The 18,992-nt window shown below is 34.2% G+C and overlaps 1 protein-coding gene across 1 annotated transcript in view; it reads left to right on the top strand.

The window, feature by feature from the left end:
• Ccser1 (coiled-coil serine rich protein 1) overlaps positions 1-18,992 on the top strand; it is a 1,248,518-nt gene that overhangs the window by 666,016 nt on the left and 563,510 nt on the right. Inside the window, 1 exon segment of the mRNA XM_047566362.1 lies at positions 11,676-11,753. Within this exon segment, the coding sequence (XP_047422318.1) occupies positions 11,676-11,753 (78 nt within the window).

Here is an 18,992-nt window from a genome sequence, read left to right as displayed (position 1 = left end):
CTTGTCCTGTACTAATGATATGCAGTATGATAGTCTCAGGATATTGGGCAATAGCAGTGAATTGCAGCTTGCAGATAACAGCATAGTCACAAGGATAAAAGACCCATAGTGTAATGTACTATGTTGCCAAACTATGATGTTTAGTGGGCTAAGGGTATTAAATGCATTTTTAAAGTACAAACTTTTCAACTTAGATAGGTTTATTGGGATGTAAAATAAGTTGAGAAGCCTCTGTGTCCAAAATAATACAACAGATATTAAGCAAAATAAAATTTTATTATATTCTGCTCAGATAAAAAGAATGAACTCAGTTTAATTTGCATAGTTAAATGTACTACAATTACTGGTGAATGAATAAAAGATTATGGATGCTTATTAAATATTTGTTGCAGTCAATTAAGTTCAGTTTTAAATATCTTTGCCTACAATTTGTTATGAAGAAACAGATACCAAAAGCAACTAAGTAATTCTTCTAGTCATAAACAATCTCTTTACATCTGCCATAACTAGATTTGCTCTTTAGACATACATATAGAGGTGGTATTTTAATTTATATTTTTACTTTTGCTTATGAGTGTGTTGAAGGAAAATTGGTGGATAATGCATTTCATGGCAGTTAGAACTTCTTGAGTTTTCCAGTAAAATTTGATCTGTGTCTACAATTTGTCTGGTGAAATTTGATTCATAGCATCATTGTTTGCTAGCTGATTGTCAACCTGTCAGGTTGTGCTGACTCTGCAAGTGCTTAGTGATCTTCTTCTTGTCTCCCTTATGCTGGTGCTTCTGGAATGCTGTCATCAGCATATTACTGTTAGTGAGTGACTGCCTTGAAGAATTCTGTGTCACTTCACACTTTATTATGAGAATTTATATATACATTGAAGTTTAATCAATACCATAAAATAAAAATGCTTACAATCCCACAGAATGAATCTTCTTCAAAACAGAAGTCTTACTTTTAAATGGTAGTGATAAAGTAGGCAAGGTATTATATCCTGGTCTTCTTCATAAAAATATCAAGAAAAAACTTGAGGAATCTTTGCCATATTTTTAGGATGTCTTTTCAGGCAAGTTTCTATTTTTAATAATACAGAGTTTTTTCCTATAGAAAAATTTCAAGGTTGAATTAGGGATTTATGGTTGTTGTTATATTGGTCACCCTAATAATTCTCCTAGATCCAATTACTACACACACACATACTTTTGAGGCTTAAAAGGGAAAAATAATCAGCCTTCTTTGCCTTCTGAAATTCAGAACTGTTATGGTTTGGATCTTAAATTTTCCCCAAATGCCTAAATTTTAAAAACTTTACTGTCAGCCAGTGGTACTCTGGGGAGGTGGTGCAAACTTTAGGAGATAGGGTCTAGTGAAATGAAGTCAGGTCATTGGAGGCATGCCCTTAAATGGTGTATTGGGATCCTGGCCTCTTCATCTCTCTTTCTTTCCCACCCACCATGAGGTGAGTGGCTTTGTTTCACCATGTGCTCCCTGACATGATGTACTGTCTCTCTACAGTCCCAAAACCACAGGGCCCACAAACTATGGACTGAAATCTCTGAAACTGAGCCAAAATAAACCATTCCTCCTTTTCAGTTGATTATCTCAGGTATTTTGTCATAGAGACAGAAAGTTGACCAACACATGAACAAAATACAAACTAGAAGATTAGAGAAATTTAACTGAAACATAATACAGTCCAAATCTGGAGTAGACTGAAACCCTACAAGCATTCAATATTTTCTTTGACCCAAAGTCGCCCACTGGATTTGCAGACATAAAGAGAAAATCGTAGACATCTCCTCCATAAAGTAGTGACCAAACTGAGATTTCATTCTGTGTGTATATTATATATAAAAAGCAAAGCATGTTACTTTAAGCCAAAACCACCTACCAGTTTATTGATAAAGAGAAATGAGTGAGACACAGAGATAAAAATCACAAGTGTACTTCTTGCAGAAGTCACCTCATGCAAATAAGGGCAATGGGATTGGAAAGTTCCCCTGCAAAATAGAATGTGTGCTTTTAAGCCAGGATGTTGACAATGAGGGAATGTTTGGGACTTGATGTATCAAAAAAATTCTGCTGAGCTCAATTTGCTTTAGAAGACACATTTTCTTTCATTATTTTCTCCCAATTACCTTCATTGGATGAATCACCTCATTAATTTCTCACAATATAATTCAAGCTGAGTGAGAATGGAGTACATAAGCTTCTCTTCAAATAAAAGATGTTGTAATCCATGCATGATTTTCTCATTTGATGTTATATCCCTGATTCCACAGACACATGTAAAATTTGTACCTTTTTTTTTTTTTTTTGGTTGTCGATGGACTTTTATTTTATTCATTTATTTATATGCAGTGCTGAGAATTGAACCCAGTGCCTCACACATGATAGGCGAGTTCTCTACCACAAAACCACAACCCCAGCTACTGTACCTGTTCTTGTCTTCACCTTTCATCCAGTACTGCCCTTCTCCCTTTCTTTTGTTTCAACTTAAAACATTTGTGCAACCTGGATTTAGAGAAGAACCCCTTAGCTCATATTTCATTTCCAGTCTTCCTGTACTCCAATTTATATGCCGTATAAATGCCAGAAGTTTTACTGGACTTGTCACTTCAACAATATTAACTTCTGAAAAACAAATGCTTCTACAGATGTCAAGTTCATCAGCTGATCTCTGATGCTACTCAAAGCTCATGTATCTTCTCTCATTCACCTACTTCATTTACTCAAAAAAATATTGAATACCTAGAATGTTCCCAGAACCCAGAATGTACTTAGATCAGTGTGGAGTCATTTTGGCTTTAAAAATAGGGGTCCTTGCTGTGAGAACTTACTGATAGTGCTGAAGTCAGACCAAGTATAGAAAAACAGATGAATAAAAGAGATAGGTGTCAGTTAAAAGGAAAATCATTTAGTAAAAGAGAGAGAGTTTAAGACAGAGAATCACCTAGGGAGGGGAGTCAGCTTTAAAAAGTTTTTGTCAGAAACAGTAACACTTAATATGTAGAGCCTTCCTGATGGAAGGAACAGCATGTTAAAATTCCTCATGTGGGAAAATTCTTAGTCCAATCAAGCAACTGAAAGAAGATTAGTGTGAGGAGAGTCAAGTTTGCAGGTGAAATCGTGGTATGACATGAAGGTAGCAGAGTAGATTAGGGCCATATAAGGCCAGGATTATACATCATGGTAAAAAGTTTATTTATTATTCTGTAGAGCCAAACTGTGCAATAGAAATATAAAACAAACCATAAGTGGTAGTCACTTCTATAATTTAATATTTCAAATGCATTTTATTTAAATTACCATTTTCAAAATAGTATGATTTTAAGATGTAATAAGTATAAAATCATTCACAGGATATTTTATTAATGAAAAATTTTAGTATTAATTCTTCAAAATTCAGTATGTATTTGATACTTGTGTCAGTTTGGATGAGCTACTTATAAGGTGCTCACTTGCCACTCCTGACTAAGAGAAATAGGAAATTACAAATGGGTTTAAAGCAAAAGAGAGATGTGGTTCAAATTACATTTCCATGTCATTTGGTTATCATTTACAGAAAGTATGGAATGAAGAAAGTACATGTGAAGATGAAAGTCAGTTAGGGAGACGGTGTGTAAGTTTCCTTAAGGTCTGGTCCCAAAGCACCACACATTAGCTAACGACGCAATAGCAATCTGTTCTCTCACAGTTCTGGATACAAACATATTGAAATCAAGGTATTGATGGGACACCTCCCTGTAGAGGAGGATTGTTCTTTGTCCAGCATCTGTGGCTGCTGAAAATTCTTGAAGTTGCTCAGCTTTGGACCTGCTACTGAGTTTCCTGTTGCCCCTGCCAGAGTTCTTTTTCTATTCACACTTGAAAAAAATCCTACTTGTTAAAAAAAAAAAAAAAAAGTTACTTGGCATGTAGATGAGATGTGCACTTAACTTCTACCTCTGTCTTTACACAGCCTTCTCTGTATTACTGTTTCCAAATGTATTTCTTCTTTCAAGGACTCCAGGCTAATTAGACTTATGAATTAATTCATTCATTTACCTCTATGACTTCTGCAAAGACAGTTTCCAAATGAGGTCCATTCATACCTTCTAAGTAGGCATAAATTTTGAGGGAACACCATTCATTCCATGAGGATTTTATTCCAATACATGGGGTATTGCGTAGAAGGTATTGGTGATCTGTACACACCCAGCACATGCCTCTGCTCCGCTCCCTTTCATCCACCACCAAGGTAGTGGAGTAAGGCAGTGGATATAAAAGGAAGGAGGTTGTGATTGCAAAATGAATTCTAGTGATGTAATTAAATGATGTCTTGGATATTGCAGCCACAGAGCCAAAGCTGCAAGCTGTTTCCTAGTCACAATGCCCCTCGTCGTTTTCCTGATCAGTCACTCAATGCTCACTGTTACTACTCTGAAATTTCATGTTCTTAGCCTCTAAGAGACCTTATTCAAAGCCATCACCTTCATGTCTCTCTTTATAAGACTTTTCTTAATTTAGCTTTACATTATTGACAAGAAGATTAAACTAGAAGTATTGGATTAGCCTGTCATAAGTACTAAATAAATCAAATAAATACTTGTTTAATCCACCATTAGTGAAACTTTGCAGGTAACTATATATAGTAAAATGTGCTCTGAAAACTTTGGAAATAGAATAGTAATGTTAGAATTCATATGTAAAACATCATTTAATTCTTTTTAAAAACCTCACCTGCTTTGTATCTAAAACATTGGTAAGGGTATCTAGATACAAATATTCCTCACAATTTCAGCCTCTTAGGATACTAACATTCCTGGATTACATTTTGATCAGTCTATTTCTTTCTTAAATGAAGTGACTTAAACCCTTCTTTAATCTTAAACTTAAAAATACTTTTAGTTTGTGCAATCTTATAAATTCTATAAATTTAAAATATGCTGTATAATGAGTTAAATTGCATTTCTTACAAAAACTTGCATGCAAACCAGTCTCACAGTGGTGTGGGCGGGGGCGGGGATGGCAGATGTCAGGCAGTTTTTCTGGTTCAGTTATCATAAGATGCAATGAAAATAAATGTTTTTCCAGGTGTTCGTTTTATTGATTTATTGACATTTCATCTTTCTTTTTGCTCTTACTGTGTTGACCAATTTTTTAACATTTAAACATAAAATAAACCTCTTTGTTGTTCTTTTCTGTACCTTTTTAAAACCTCACAATGCTTTCCCTGAGATGTGTTGACCAAAACACCTGCAAGCACATCTCAGTAGTAGGGCTAACATTGGTGATTCCCAGGCCAAAATTATGAATAGGGGTTTACAGAATGTGTCTTCATATTGAGGTTACAAATCACACTTTAAAAACTGTTGAATAAAATATGCTCTATTCTCCTCTCTTGGCAAATATACTTTGCCTGTGACTTGAAAAAAAAATGTTCAAATTGCAGATATTTGAGGGACTTCATCACATTCTGTGCAGATGCTTAGCAATGTAAAGAGAGCAGACCTTGGCTCTAGCCCTACCTATCCTCTGTCTATCACAGTTCTATTCTTCACACAATCTCTGTACCCTCCTCCAACCAGCCACTCATGACTGATTCTTGAATTGACCGTCAGGAGGACTGATCCAGACATACCGTGAACTGGGCACTGAATGCCAGCGTTCTGGATATCTGGGTATGGTGTGGAAGGAAGGCATAGTGTGTTATTGGGACACTTGCCAAATCCTGACAGAATCCTCTCCATATAGGTGGAGGCATGGCAGACAGCCAGAGCTGGGTCCTCTAACACAGATACCTCCTCCAAGTCTGATGATATTGAATGGTGAACTATTGAAGAATACAGCTAGCATCAGCACTTCTTATTTAAATTCCAATATCCATTTTTGAAACTTGGTGATGGTTACATAGAGTTTCTTTTTATTATTTGCCTTATTTTTTGTTACCAATTTCCCTTAACCAAAACTAATATTAATGTTACTAAAGCAAGAGTTGTCTGCAGCATGTACACTGAAGCTAACATTATAGCATAGGGTTTTGCAAAACTAGTTTATTTTTATTTATTTTTATTTTTTGGTGCTAAGGATCAATCCCAGAGTCTAGCACATGCTAGGCAAGTGTTCTACCACTAAGCTACATCCCTAGTCCTCTAAGAAAGAGCTTTATTGTAGACCCATGAACAAGGAGACAGAAGGAGACAGGCTCATATCTGTCTGGGGTAAGAGGGAATAAAGGGAAATAAAGGATTACTTGGTTGTAACCCCCTTGGTGTTATTGGAATAGCTTGTATCCAGCAGGCAATTCAGCTAGAACTTGCAGGTATTTTTTGATTGGGAAGTTTCAAGGTTCTCTGTTGTTCTGGTTGATTATAGCTGTTGACAGCTCCCCTCTTCAGATCTAGATCCAGGAGTCCTTGTTTTTGTTCATTGGATTCTGCTCATGGGAGACTTTCGGTTCTGTCAAATTCTTTTATTTTTATTTTTTTGTTTTAATATTTTTTAGTTGTCAATAGATTTATTTATTTATTTATATGTGATGTTGAGTATTGAACCCAGGGCCTCACACATGCCAGGTAAGTGCTCAACCACTGAGCCACAACTGCAACCCAGTTACAACTCAAATTCTTAAGGTCATTTTAGGTTAGGTTCTGCACCTACTTCCTGAAAAGCATCTTTATCAGCTTCGAATAGCAGGGAATTTGTTGTTTCAGGTTGAATTTCATTAATAAAACTTACATCTACTTCTCAGCTTCCAGAAATTTTAAGTTCTATTTCAGGAGGTTTATTTGCGTGGTCACTCTTGGGTTTATTTATAATTCTACTAAAGTTCTCAGTGATATCTACTCATTAAAGCTGGTTGAAAATAATCAAAGAGATTTGTGTAATGTTGCCTTTTCATTCCTGAGTTTATCCTTGGCATTGCTATCATGGTTTCAGTCATTTTCTTTGTAGTTTTTTGCTTTTGTTTTATGTGATTAATTTCTGATTACTGACATTAAAGTCTATTACAAGATGATATTACAAATTATAAAAAAATTACAATTTTTTAACGAAAATTACAAATTACAAAAAATACAAGAAGATATTACAAATTCTTTTTGATACACCTAATTTCTAGCTTAAACTTGATTCAGAACACTGAATTTTCATGTGATAAATTTTAGAAGCTAGTTTTCCCCCTCGTTTAGTGTCAAATTTTCAGGATTTTCAGCATTTCTCTTTCAATAAGCATGACCTTTAGCTCCATGACTTATTATCTAAATTTAGTAATATGTTATTTTAAGCAGGCTTTATATTAATTTGGTTTTTAAAAAAATTAATTTCCTAACAAAAACCTACTACTTGCCAAACTTTCTTTAGCCAATTTGGGATAACAATACATGTGCACTTTTTTCCCTTTAGATTCAAAGTGCATACCACAGTGTTTAATCATCATCACGTAATTTCCTATATCAACTTCTGATAAAGTCATTGGGCAAAATTTTAAGGTTTGATCCGATTCCACTTATCTATTTTAATTTTTGTTTAGTGTCTTTTTAGAGTCCTGTCCAAAAAATCCTTGCCCATCCCAATGTCCTGAAGCATTGTCTGTTTTCATCTGATAATTTCATAGTTTCAGGTCTTGCATTTAAGTCTTTATTCCTTTTGAGTTGGTCTTATATCTGGTGAACAGGCAGGTGTCTAGTTTCATTTTACAAAACCACGTAAATAAAAATACTTTCATGGCAATCATCAACACAAATGATAAATTCTGGTGAGAATATCAAGGGAAATGAACACTTAAACAATATTGGTGGGGTTTATATTAATATAACTACTATGGAAATCAGTATGGAGGTTCCTCAAAGGCTGTAATGGAACACCATATGACCCAGCTATGCAACTCCTCACTATTTATCCAAAGAACTAAGTCATCACACGATAGCAATACATGCATAGCCATGTTTAGCAGCACAGTTCATAACAGACAAGTTATGGAACCAACCTAGGTGCCTGTCAATTGACAAATGGATAAAGATTATGTGGTATACATATGCACAATGGAGTTTTCCATGGCTGTAAAGAATGGAATTATGTCATTTGCAGGAAAACAGATAGAAATTGAGAGCTTTGTGTTAATTGAGATAAGCCAGACTCAGAAAGTCAAGGATCATATGTTTTCATAATAAGTCAGACACAGAAAGTAAAGCGTCATATTTTTGCTCATATGGAAGATAGAAAGAAAGGGAAAAATGGTTTTCATTTTTAAAAGTAGGGAGACCAGTAGAGTAGAGAGAGAATTAGGATTGGGGGAAGGAAGGAGGAGAGGGAAAGAGAAAGTAATAGGAATTGAAATTGATCAAATTGTACTATGGTGCATTTATTAATTTATCACAATGAATTCCAGTATTTTGTAAAATTATCATGCACCAATTTAAAGATTAAGACTTTGTTTAAAAAATCAGTTTCACTAGCTTGTCATGTTTTTCTTTTTTATCATATTTCCTCCTCTTCAATACTTTCTCAGTGGCATGTGCTTGATACGAATGCAAATGTAAAATGTTGCACATGCAAGTGGTACCTATTTTTTGCCCTCTAGCATTCAATAGAAATATATTTTTGATGAAATTTAAATTAGAAGTCCTAAAAGACATTGGAGACCAACTTTTTTATATGGAAAGCATGTGTTCTAAAAACAGATTCTATCAGTATCCAATGTATAACACACACACACACACACACACACACACACACACACACACACACTCCTGAAACTATTCTAAGAGCTTATGCAGAGTATTTTCTCTGCTTAAACTGATAATACCATTGCTATTGAAGAATTTCATGCCTTTTCAAAATTTGTTTTTTACTTCTTTGCTTTTTCACATCTTTTTTCCAATTTTATGTTATAATTCTACATTAAATTGATCATTCTATTGTAGCTCATGCTCCAAAATGCATTATTGATATATTTATAATAAAGGGTATTCCATGGAATTATAACCTTTAAAGTAAATACGTTGGTAAATCATAAGCAGTCTTTAAAGTGTTTCCAGAGCAAAGTCAAATAACTTAGTAGATCCTCAAAATATTATGTATGGGGAGGGCGAATATCAATAACAATAACACCTGTAATTACTGCCTGTGAAGTAACTATAAGTAATTATTTTCATTTAGGTATTTTAAATTATTGTTGTTTTGCTTTGATCAGGATATTGGTTACAAAACTATTTGAGTTTTGTATCTGTCTTTATTTGAATTTCCTTAGATTCATTACTCAGGCCAATGAGCCAGAGTTTAACAGACCATTCAAGTCCTATGCTAGGACAGAAGCCCTTAACAATAAAAATGTGAGGTGAAGCATAATGGAAACTTTTGCTAGCTATTTTCCCTTGTTCTCTAATTTATACACATAGTGTATGTACATAAGGAAATTTGCTTTTCAGATGTTTTTGATTGCATCTATCTCCAAAGTAGATAATCAATTTTTCTGAGCAGTGTTTCAACCATAGCAAACATTAACTGCTTTCTCTACCTGTTTTCTAACTCTCTCTGTTCTTCCCCAACACCCATCCTAATATAAGTCTAAATAAATACAATGTGCTCCTGCTTATTTAAATTTGGACAATGCAGCCATATTCTCACCTAACTTTTTTCAAACAATTATAATTTTACCTCACATCACATCTTGAATTATCTAATCTGCATTTTATTTTTCACTGAATAGCTGTACCAGAATTTTTATGACTAGGGATATTCTAAAGTATGAGACATTAATAGTACCTACAATCTTTCATTTCTGTTTTATGATAAAACAAACTATGTTTACCTGAATTATGTAGAGACTTCATTCAAAATCCCAGATAATCTTGCAAATCCCAGACCAAATGAAGGGGAGTGATGCAGAGGGGAGAGAAAGGGAAACCAAGGGAGGAAGCAAGGAGGAAAAGGTGATAGAGGGAGGAGAGGAAGAGTTTTGTGTAATTGGAATTCTTAGAAGTGAGGTTCTTTGATAACTACTGAAAATCCTAGAAAAATTGGAGGTAAATTGTAGTAGTTTTTTTTTTAACCATTTAAAGTATTATAAAATATTTTATTAAGCATTCAAAAAAAAAACAAAATGAAGGGAATTTTTCTTTAAGGTAAGTGAAACTGATTCACATGAATTCTTTGGGAACTTTCTCAAACTAGTTAAACTTTTTAAACTTCATTTTTCTCATTTCAAATAGACAGTAAGAGAAACCAGGTCAGGAGGTGCACTCCTTATAATTCTAGCTACTGCAGGAGGCTTAGGCTGGAGGATTGAAAGTCCTGGACAACTTAGCAAAACCTCATCTCAAAATTTAAGGGCTGGGGATGTGACTCACTGGTAAAGAGCCCTGGGTTTAATTTCCAGTGGGTGTAGGGGAAAGTAGGAGAAAGATGACAAGAGAACCCAAGATGAGATGTAGTCATAAGAGAATAGATCTCTCAGCTGTGCTAGGCACATGTAAACGTGTTACATAATAATTAAGTCCAAGATTCTATTTTATTTTATGTGACACATTTAGGAATGAGAAGAGAAGCCCACACATTAAAGTCCAGTTAAATTAATTGACTAAGAATTAGTACACTTGCCTTTGAAATATGAAATCCCAGACTTCCTTCGTGTATTCGTTCTCTCACCCAGTTATCAGAGTTGAATTAGTGTCAGTTCCTTAAAATACAGACTTCCAAATGTATAGGGATTCCTAGAATGATTCAAGAAGCATAAAAGTTTTACCACAAACTAAACTGAATCTCCTGGCTATTTCATGTATTAAAAATGCTTTGGTTTTAGGACTTAAAATCAGCATATTACAGAGATACAGCCACATCAATGTTCACAATAGCCAGATTGTGGAACTAACCTAGATGTCCTTCAATTGATGAATGGATAAAGAAAATGTGGTATATATATACAATGGAATATTACTCAGCCATAAAGAATGATAAAATTATGGCATTTGCAGGCAAATGGATGAAACTGGAGAATATCATGCTAAGTGAGATAAGCCAATCTCAAAAAAACCAATGGACGAATGATATCGTTAATAAGTTGATGATGACACTTAATGGGGGGTGGGAGGGGTTAGTGTTAGGGTTAGAGTTAGGGTTAGGGAGGGGGGCAAGAATGGAGGAAGGAAGGACTGTATAGAGGGAAAAGAGGGGTGGGAGGGGTGGGGGGGAAGGGGAAAAAAATAACAGAATGAATCAAACAACATTACCCTATGTAAATTTATGATTACACAAATGGTATGCCTTTACACCATGTACAAACAGAGAAACAACATGTATCCCATTTGTTTACAATTAAAAAAAATGTTTTGGTTTTAAATACAAATGTTCCCAAAAAGAGATCAGAAAAATCATATCAATTTAGTTATTAAGAACAGCTAATGTAGCATAAACAAACGGTCTTAGATTTAAGCAAATCATGTCTCTAACATTCAACTATGGTTCTGACTCCATAACTCCTAGACTATAAGAAAACATTCCTAAAGGTAGGATAGTTGTGACATGAAAATTAAAACTCTCAGTATTGAAGCTGATTTGAAAACCACCAACAAACTGTATATACAGAGAAGATCATGAATTGCATACTAATCAAATTTTAATAAGTTGGAAATATTAGTGTAGAAGCACATGACTTACCAACAATGCAAAAAAAATTTTTTTTTTCATTTTGCAGGAAAAAGTTCAGCATTTACAGAAGGCTTTTGCTTCAAGAGTAGATAAATCCACACAGACTGAACTTCTAAGCTGTGATGTAAGTAGCTATGTAAAACCATTTTTATCTTCTTTATTGGTATTCAGACGTCCACAGTTTATTTACCTCTGCTGTTGCTGTGTCCATGCGTTGATTTAACAGGATTTAGTGATACACCATTCGTCTTTTGCTCTTAAACAATCCCAAAATACCTTCCAGAACTAAAAAAGTTAATTGCAGGTACCAACTAGCATAGTAATGTCTTATTAATGTTTTTAAAACTAACATCTCTAATATATTCCTTTGAATTAGTAAAATTGGAGACATGTGGAAGATACATACTAGAATACTAGGGCAATTTATTTTTAAGAAAGTACTAATTTATCTATTAACAATTCAATGAAATTTTTATGTTTGCAATCACCAAGGGCCAAGCACATGATTTTTAACATGCAAGAACACAAAAGGAAACAACTTTGCAGAGAATTTTACAATAATTGTTTGGTTGTTGGACTTCAGAGCAAGAAACAGAAAGTGATTTAATTGAAAGTATTTTTTTCTTAGTGTGAAATATTGAATTTTCAAAAAAGAATAGTAAAACAAGTTCTAAAACACATTGCTTCTAGTAACACTGGATGATTATGAAAACATTTTATATAAATACCCATCTTTCCTTAAACACAGCTATTAAATTCATATTTTGCCTGAATTCATGACTTTAAACTTTCCTTCAATGAAAAATAAAGGAATTACTTTGTTATTTTGTAGCTAAAACTTGAGAGAACCCTCCCTTCTATTTAAAAATTTTATTTATAGTTTTAGCATTTTTGACAAAATAGATTAGATAGAATTTCAAGTTTTATGAAATTCTGTTATCTGTATATCCTTATTATGTGAAATAACATAAAAGTGATTGTTACTTTTCTTTTACCTGTATACTATATTAACATACAATTTTAGTATAGTTAATATATAGAGATACTTTTTTCTCAAGAAAAAAATGAAAGTTTTAAATTCTGACACAAATTGTTTTCTGATACTTATGTATTTTCTTATTTAAAAACCATTAAAACTATGCTTCCTTTTTGAATTTTTCTATCACATTAATTTTTGTGTTTAATCTAGATATCTATTTTTCTTGTGACCTCAATGCATCCTGATTTACAGCATTATATATTATTGAAATGATGTTGGTCATTATTTTTATTTATTTTTATTTTTTATGTATTTATTTTGGGGAGAAGATACCGGGGATTGAACTCAGGGGCATTTGGCCACTAAGCCACATCCCCAGCCCTATTTTTTATTTTCTTTAGAGAAAGGGTCTCACTGAATTGCTTAGAGTCTTGCTTTTGCTGAGGCTGGCTTTGAACTCATGATCCTCCTTTCTCAGCCTACCAAGCAGCTGGGATTACAGGCATGCGCCACAGCACCCAGTCTGGTTGTCATTTTTAAAAGAAAATGTTTTTTTATTAAATTTGAAGACAATTTACAAGTTATTGAGTATTTATCTCTTTTGGAAGACATTTTTTCCCAACTAAAATTTTTTCAATACCTATTTGTGTATCAGTACCCAGAATATAAATCCAAATATACTTTTACAAATAATAACCCATGTATTTATACATCTGCAAGTCAGAGACTCTTTCAATAAGAACAATGAAACCATATTTCCCATCAAATTGTATTTCAACATAACAATATAACAGGTGCTGCAGGTTATCTTAGAATCCATCTACTTCAAATCCCTCAACTTTTAAGTAAGTTAACTGAAATCCAGAATGGTAAACTCATTTGCCTGCAACATATAATCTTAGTAAGAGTGTATATTCTGTTGTAAAAAGTAATATGTTCTTAACACAAAGGAAAGGAAAAACACTGTGCATGTCGACTCAAATATTCCATTTTAATCCTTTCAATGAAAAGATATTTGGGAGACTGAGTTTTAGCTCCCTGAATGATAAACAAATATAAAATGCAAAACTTTTATGCAACACTGTCAGTTTTATGTAATACTAGCAGTGACTGCATGTGAGAATTGGTTACTGAGGAATGGATGATATTTCTGGGGAAATAACTAAGCTGTGAATGGTTATATCCTAACACCATAGCTACCAGTGGCCTCTTATGGAGTGCCCATCTGTGCCTCATAATTTTCTCATTTCTACAAAATTTCTTATGTCAACAATGTTTACTTTACTAAATATGTAAATACAAATAAAAAAATTAAACCATGGAAAATAATATTTCTCCTAAAATCTTAATTTTTTTGAGCTTGTTTTCATATGTGACAGTAATAGCTAAATGTATTTCACTGTATTGAATTAAGGTTAAGGAATAATTCTTCATTGGCAGTGAGTTTTTAAAGAACCCATGTATACAAGTCTGTTATAATTTGAGTATAATAAGAATCTGTTTTATTAAAGATTTCATGTTTCACATTTCTTGCTGATACATTCTAAGACATAGTAATCAGAATCAACAAATAGAAATGAATGAAGGCAAGTGGATATAACTTTAGTAATAGGACATTTTGTGAAAAACTGGGAAGGGAAATATTTTAAATAAAAAAATTAGAAATGTGTAAAATAGTTTAAGGATGATGAATTACATGACTATTTGGAAGTATGTGATTAATCTGCATTATAATTTCTCACATGAGGAAATATTTAATATACTTTTAAGATATTATCAATATAAATAATATTTCTACATTAAAAGTAATCATTTGTTATTCTTCAATTTAATACTTTATTTTACATTTTTTACTTATATATTTATATTTTGAATTTATAATTTTATATTTTATAAGCTTACATTTTAGTATGTTTTATTTTTTAATTTTATATTTAATTTTTACATTAAATTTTAATTTTCATGAATGTAGGATACATACATATATATGGTATCTATTTATAAATTTAAAAGTAGTGCTTAAAAGAAAAAAAGGACAAAATCTTGTAGAAATCTTGTACATTATAACTGGTTATTATATTCTGTCTTCTTTATAAAGCTGCAAATATTGGCCATAAACTGTTTACTGATCATTCAGGATCATGTTTCAGGTTTATGAATATCAGAATACTTGAGACTATGAGACTACAATTCATCATAAATATCACTTTTTTAAGAGATAATTATTGCTACACATTTTGAATAAGATCTAAAGTTGAATTCACAGAAAACACTGATCTGAAGGAAATCTAATAAAAATTCACTATTATGAGCGAATTTAAAGGCTGTGCAATAAACTTCTATCCTGAAAAGATTTATCAGGAGTTTTGAAACTAATATCAGTGTGTATACAATGTGCTCTGATTTCTAATGCACCTGGCAAGAATTTTTTATAAAACAAATTCAGTGTTTCTTAGCACAGGCCCAAAATGACAGTACTTCTTGTGATGAGGAAAACTGTTGAATAAATGATGAATGTGTCTTAAATAATCAATGGCAATTTAACCCTTTTCACCTTCCTCTGTCTGCACAGGCTTAGTTTATTGAAAGATCAAAGAATAATTTCTTTGGTGTCACTTGTGTTTTTAAAACATGATGGAAGATGAATAGATATAGTCAAGTAGCAATGTTGCCCATTGTAAAATTACATTAACAAGCAGGGAAGATTTTTCTGATAGCATCAATTATATAAATAGATGCTTCAACATAGCACAAAAAATTACTGAAAATAATTTTTTGATTAAAGTATTTGAGAGGAAATAAGCAAAGTACTAGAGTGAAGATCTTATATTCTGAGAATAAGAAAATTTCTGTAATTTTATTAATTTAACATGTTCATAGTATTTTTACTTCCTTGTTAGATTTTAAAGAAGACTTTTAAATAATGTTAGTCACTCTAAGTATAAAATTCCCTTTTAATTAATGCACATATTTGACTTAATAGTTAAAAAACCTCTAAATTTCTCTCAAAGCCAAAGGCACTGAAGTTTTGAAAAAATAAGATTTCCTACTTTATTTGCCATGTGTTTTATACCTATATTTAATAAATATTTATTAGTCTTGAACTTGAAAGATATTATTCACATTTTTGAAAGAGCTTTGAGGTTATCAGATAGTTCATCAAATATTACATTTTTATTAACTTGTATTGTCTAAATATCATTAGTGATTTTCATTTGTCCCTTCAAAATTGGTCACATTGTGTGGCATTGCACATAATCTTTCTCAGTATGTCTAAGTAAAGCATGAATCAATTTTGTAATGGATTCTCATTCCTTTGTGTGTTTTTCAAATATTTTAATGTCCTTTCCAAGTGATAAAATTTGCTTTATAGCAGCTGCTATTGTAGCTCAGTGGTAGAGTGCTTGTCTAGTATGCGTGATGTACTGGGTTCAATCCTCAGCACCACATAATAAATAAATAAAGGTATTGTGTCCATGTTTTTTCAAATAGACTTCCTTTATAATTACAACTTCTACTTTTAAGTTAGGAAATAATAATAATAATAATAATATAATGTGCATTATGAATGACCATATTGACAAACTTCTCCATTCTACTTTCATCAGATTTAATTTTGTGTTTGCTTCCAGCACAGATAGCATACAGAGTTCTTAAAAATATGAAAATAGTTTATCACGTCCTATTCATATAAGGAATAAAAATTATTTACTGCAATTGTTCTATTAGCTATTAGATAGAGCAGGAGAGATTTTTTTGTTATGCTAATATTTATGTTAGCCTTTGCATTAAGCCCAATTCTAAGAACTAAATAACTTTTAGTTTAAGCTCTCTCATCCAACTACTGATAATCTGTGGTTTATTAAAGCTTTCTGTTTAAGTTCCTTTCATTGCTATCATCTTTCTTAAAGTCAGTATGTCTGATCAAGCATTAATGTTCCCTGGCATTTGTTAGAAAAAAACAATACTTCTTCCCACATACTTCATTTATTTATATTCACTTCTTTCAGACATCTCTGTTCATTTTATAATTTTTAAAAATCATATTTATAAACTGGGTTACATTTTCTGAGTTTCCTCTTGGACATAATTTTTCATATTACATTGAAGATAACTTATAGACAAGAACATTCATTAAAAACACTAACAGGATACATGATCATTTGCCACAGATGCTTATTAACATGTAACAGTGGTCTAGGCTTAATATTTGCTGAATTAATGCATGGATAGATTTTCAAAAGTAATGTTCTAAGGGCATCACTTTTGAAAACCTATCCTTGCATTAATTCAACAAATATTGCTGTTTCCCCTAGAAGCCAGTTTCTTCTCTAGGTACTTGGAAACATTCTTTAACCAAACAACAAATATTACCACATGGAGTCTGCAATTGCTAAGTGCATACTTATACAATAAGCATGATAAATAAGCAAATTACATAATATTGTTAGAAAGTGCTAAGTGTAATGAAAAAGAAAAATAATTGAGGAAATGATAATTGTGAGTGTATCAGGAAGGAGTCAGAAGTATGATCAGAAATTTTAAACAAGGTGATCTGGATAGGTCTGAGACTGATATGTGAAATTTGAAGAAGATCAAGTGAAAATCATATTTAATAAAAAAATTTGTAGTATGATCCCTGAAAATTCCTCAGAGGCCCTTCAGTCAGTAAGAAATTGCTTTACCTTTGCTACATCCCCAGATAAGAACAGTCAGCTTCATTTACAGGCCATGTGAAAAAATGTATTCTGTTCTATTAAACCTAGAAATGGATCCACTAATCAAGAGGCTCACACTAAAGAATCACAGCCCACCAGAGGGAAAAGCACACTCAGGCCTCCATGTATATTCACTTGGCATAAGCACTGAGGACTAAGATAGGAAAAATCAAACACAGCATATAAATTGCATTTGTTTTTATACTGTTTCCTCTTGTACGATCACTTCTCTTCTTCCTTCTCTTCCTTCTTCTCCCTTTTAACATATTAATGAATGTTCCCCTTACTCTTTCAACCACCTTGCTCTCTTCTGAATATGCCATTCAACAAGAGCAGGCAAAATTGAATTTATATGCACTGTCATCCTTCAGTATCCAAGGGGGATTGATTCCAGGACCCCCATCCAAACCCTCATGTGTACATCCTCCCATATACTTTAAGTCATCTCCAGATTACTTATAATGCCTAATACCACGTAAATACTATGTAAGTAGTTGTTAAATTGTTTGATTTAGGGAATTATAAAGAAACAAATCTGCATGAGTTTAATACAGATTTTATTTTTTGATTATTTATGATGTATTGTTGGTTGAATCCACTTAGAACCTATGGATGCAGGGCCATACCACACTTAAAATGTGTATTCTGACCTCATTGTATATTAGCACTTTCTTATCACAAGATGTAGTAGTAAGAGGCTCTTTCCATGGGGGGATCCAAGATGGTGGACTAGAGGGTGACTGCATCTCCAGTTGCTCCAGAACCCAGGATTCAAGAAGGGGAGGCATTGAGAGACTCTGATTACAATAGAGCCCACGGGGTGAGTCTCCCCCACTGGGTGAAGCTCGGCCTGGGTGGTAAGCTCAGATAGGGGCAGCTTATCAGAGCAGAGCAGGGCAGCTAGAGTCTTCCCCAGGTAGCCCTGCTCACATCTGCGGTGGGCTCCTCCCACATGGCCAGCTTCTCAGAGCAGGCCACCCAGTGAGAGCCATTCTGCACAGAATTAGCTCCAAGTGCCAGAGCCAGCAGCAAGCTCCGGCCCGCAGGCAGCTTCAGGGACCAGGACAGGGCAACCAGGGACTTCCCCAAGCAGCCCAGCTCCCTCTGGTGGGAGGTGCCTTTCAAGGCTAGCTTCTCGGAGCAGACCGCCCAGTGAGAGCCTTTCTACACAGAGGTAGCCACAAGTCCCGGAGTTAGCGGAGAGCTCCGACCCACAGGCAGCCTCTGGGACCAGGGCAGGGCAGCCAGAGACTTCTCCAGGTGGCCCTGCCCCCTCCAGTAACAGGCTTTTTCCATGGGGCGATCCAAGATGGCGGACTAGAGGGTGACTGCATCTCCAGTCACTCCAGAACCCGGGATGCAAGAAGGGGAGGCATTGAGAGAATCGGACTAAAATAGAGCCACGGCTGAGTCTCCCCGCTGGGGTGAAGCTCGGCCTGGGCGGCAGGCCCTGATAGGGGCGGCTTATCAGAGCAGAGCAGGGCAGCTGGAGTCTTCCCCAGGTAGCCCTGCTCACATCTGCGGTGGGCTCCTCCCATATGGCCAGCTTCTCGGAGCAGGCCCCCCCAGTGAGAGCCTTTCTGCACAGAACCAGCTCCAAGTCCCGCCAGCGGCGAGCTCTGGCCCACAGGCAGCTTCAGGGACCAGGACAGGGCAGCCAGGGACT

The sequence above is a fragment of the Sciurus carolinensis genome, chromosome 10 (genome assembly GCF_902686445.1).
Source record: "Sciurus carolinensis chromosome 10, mSciCar1.2, whole genome shotgun sequence".
Classification (NCBI taxonomy): domain Eukaryota; kingdom Metazoa; phylum Chordata; class Mammalia; order Rodentia; family Sciuridae; genus Sciurus; species Sciurus carolinensis.
The sequence above is the reverse complement of the archived record's forward strand: the minus strand, read 5'-3'. Positions and strand labels throughout refer to the sequence as shown.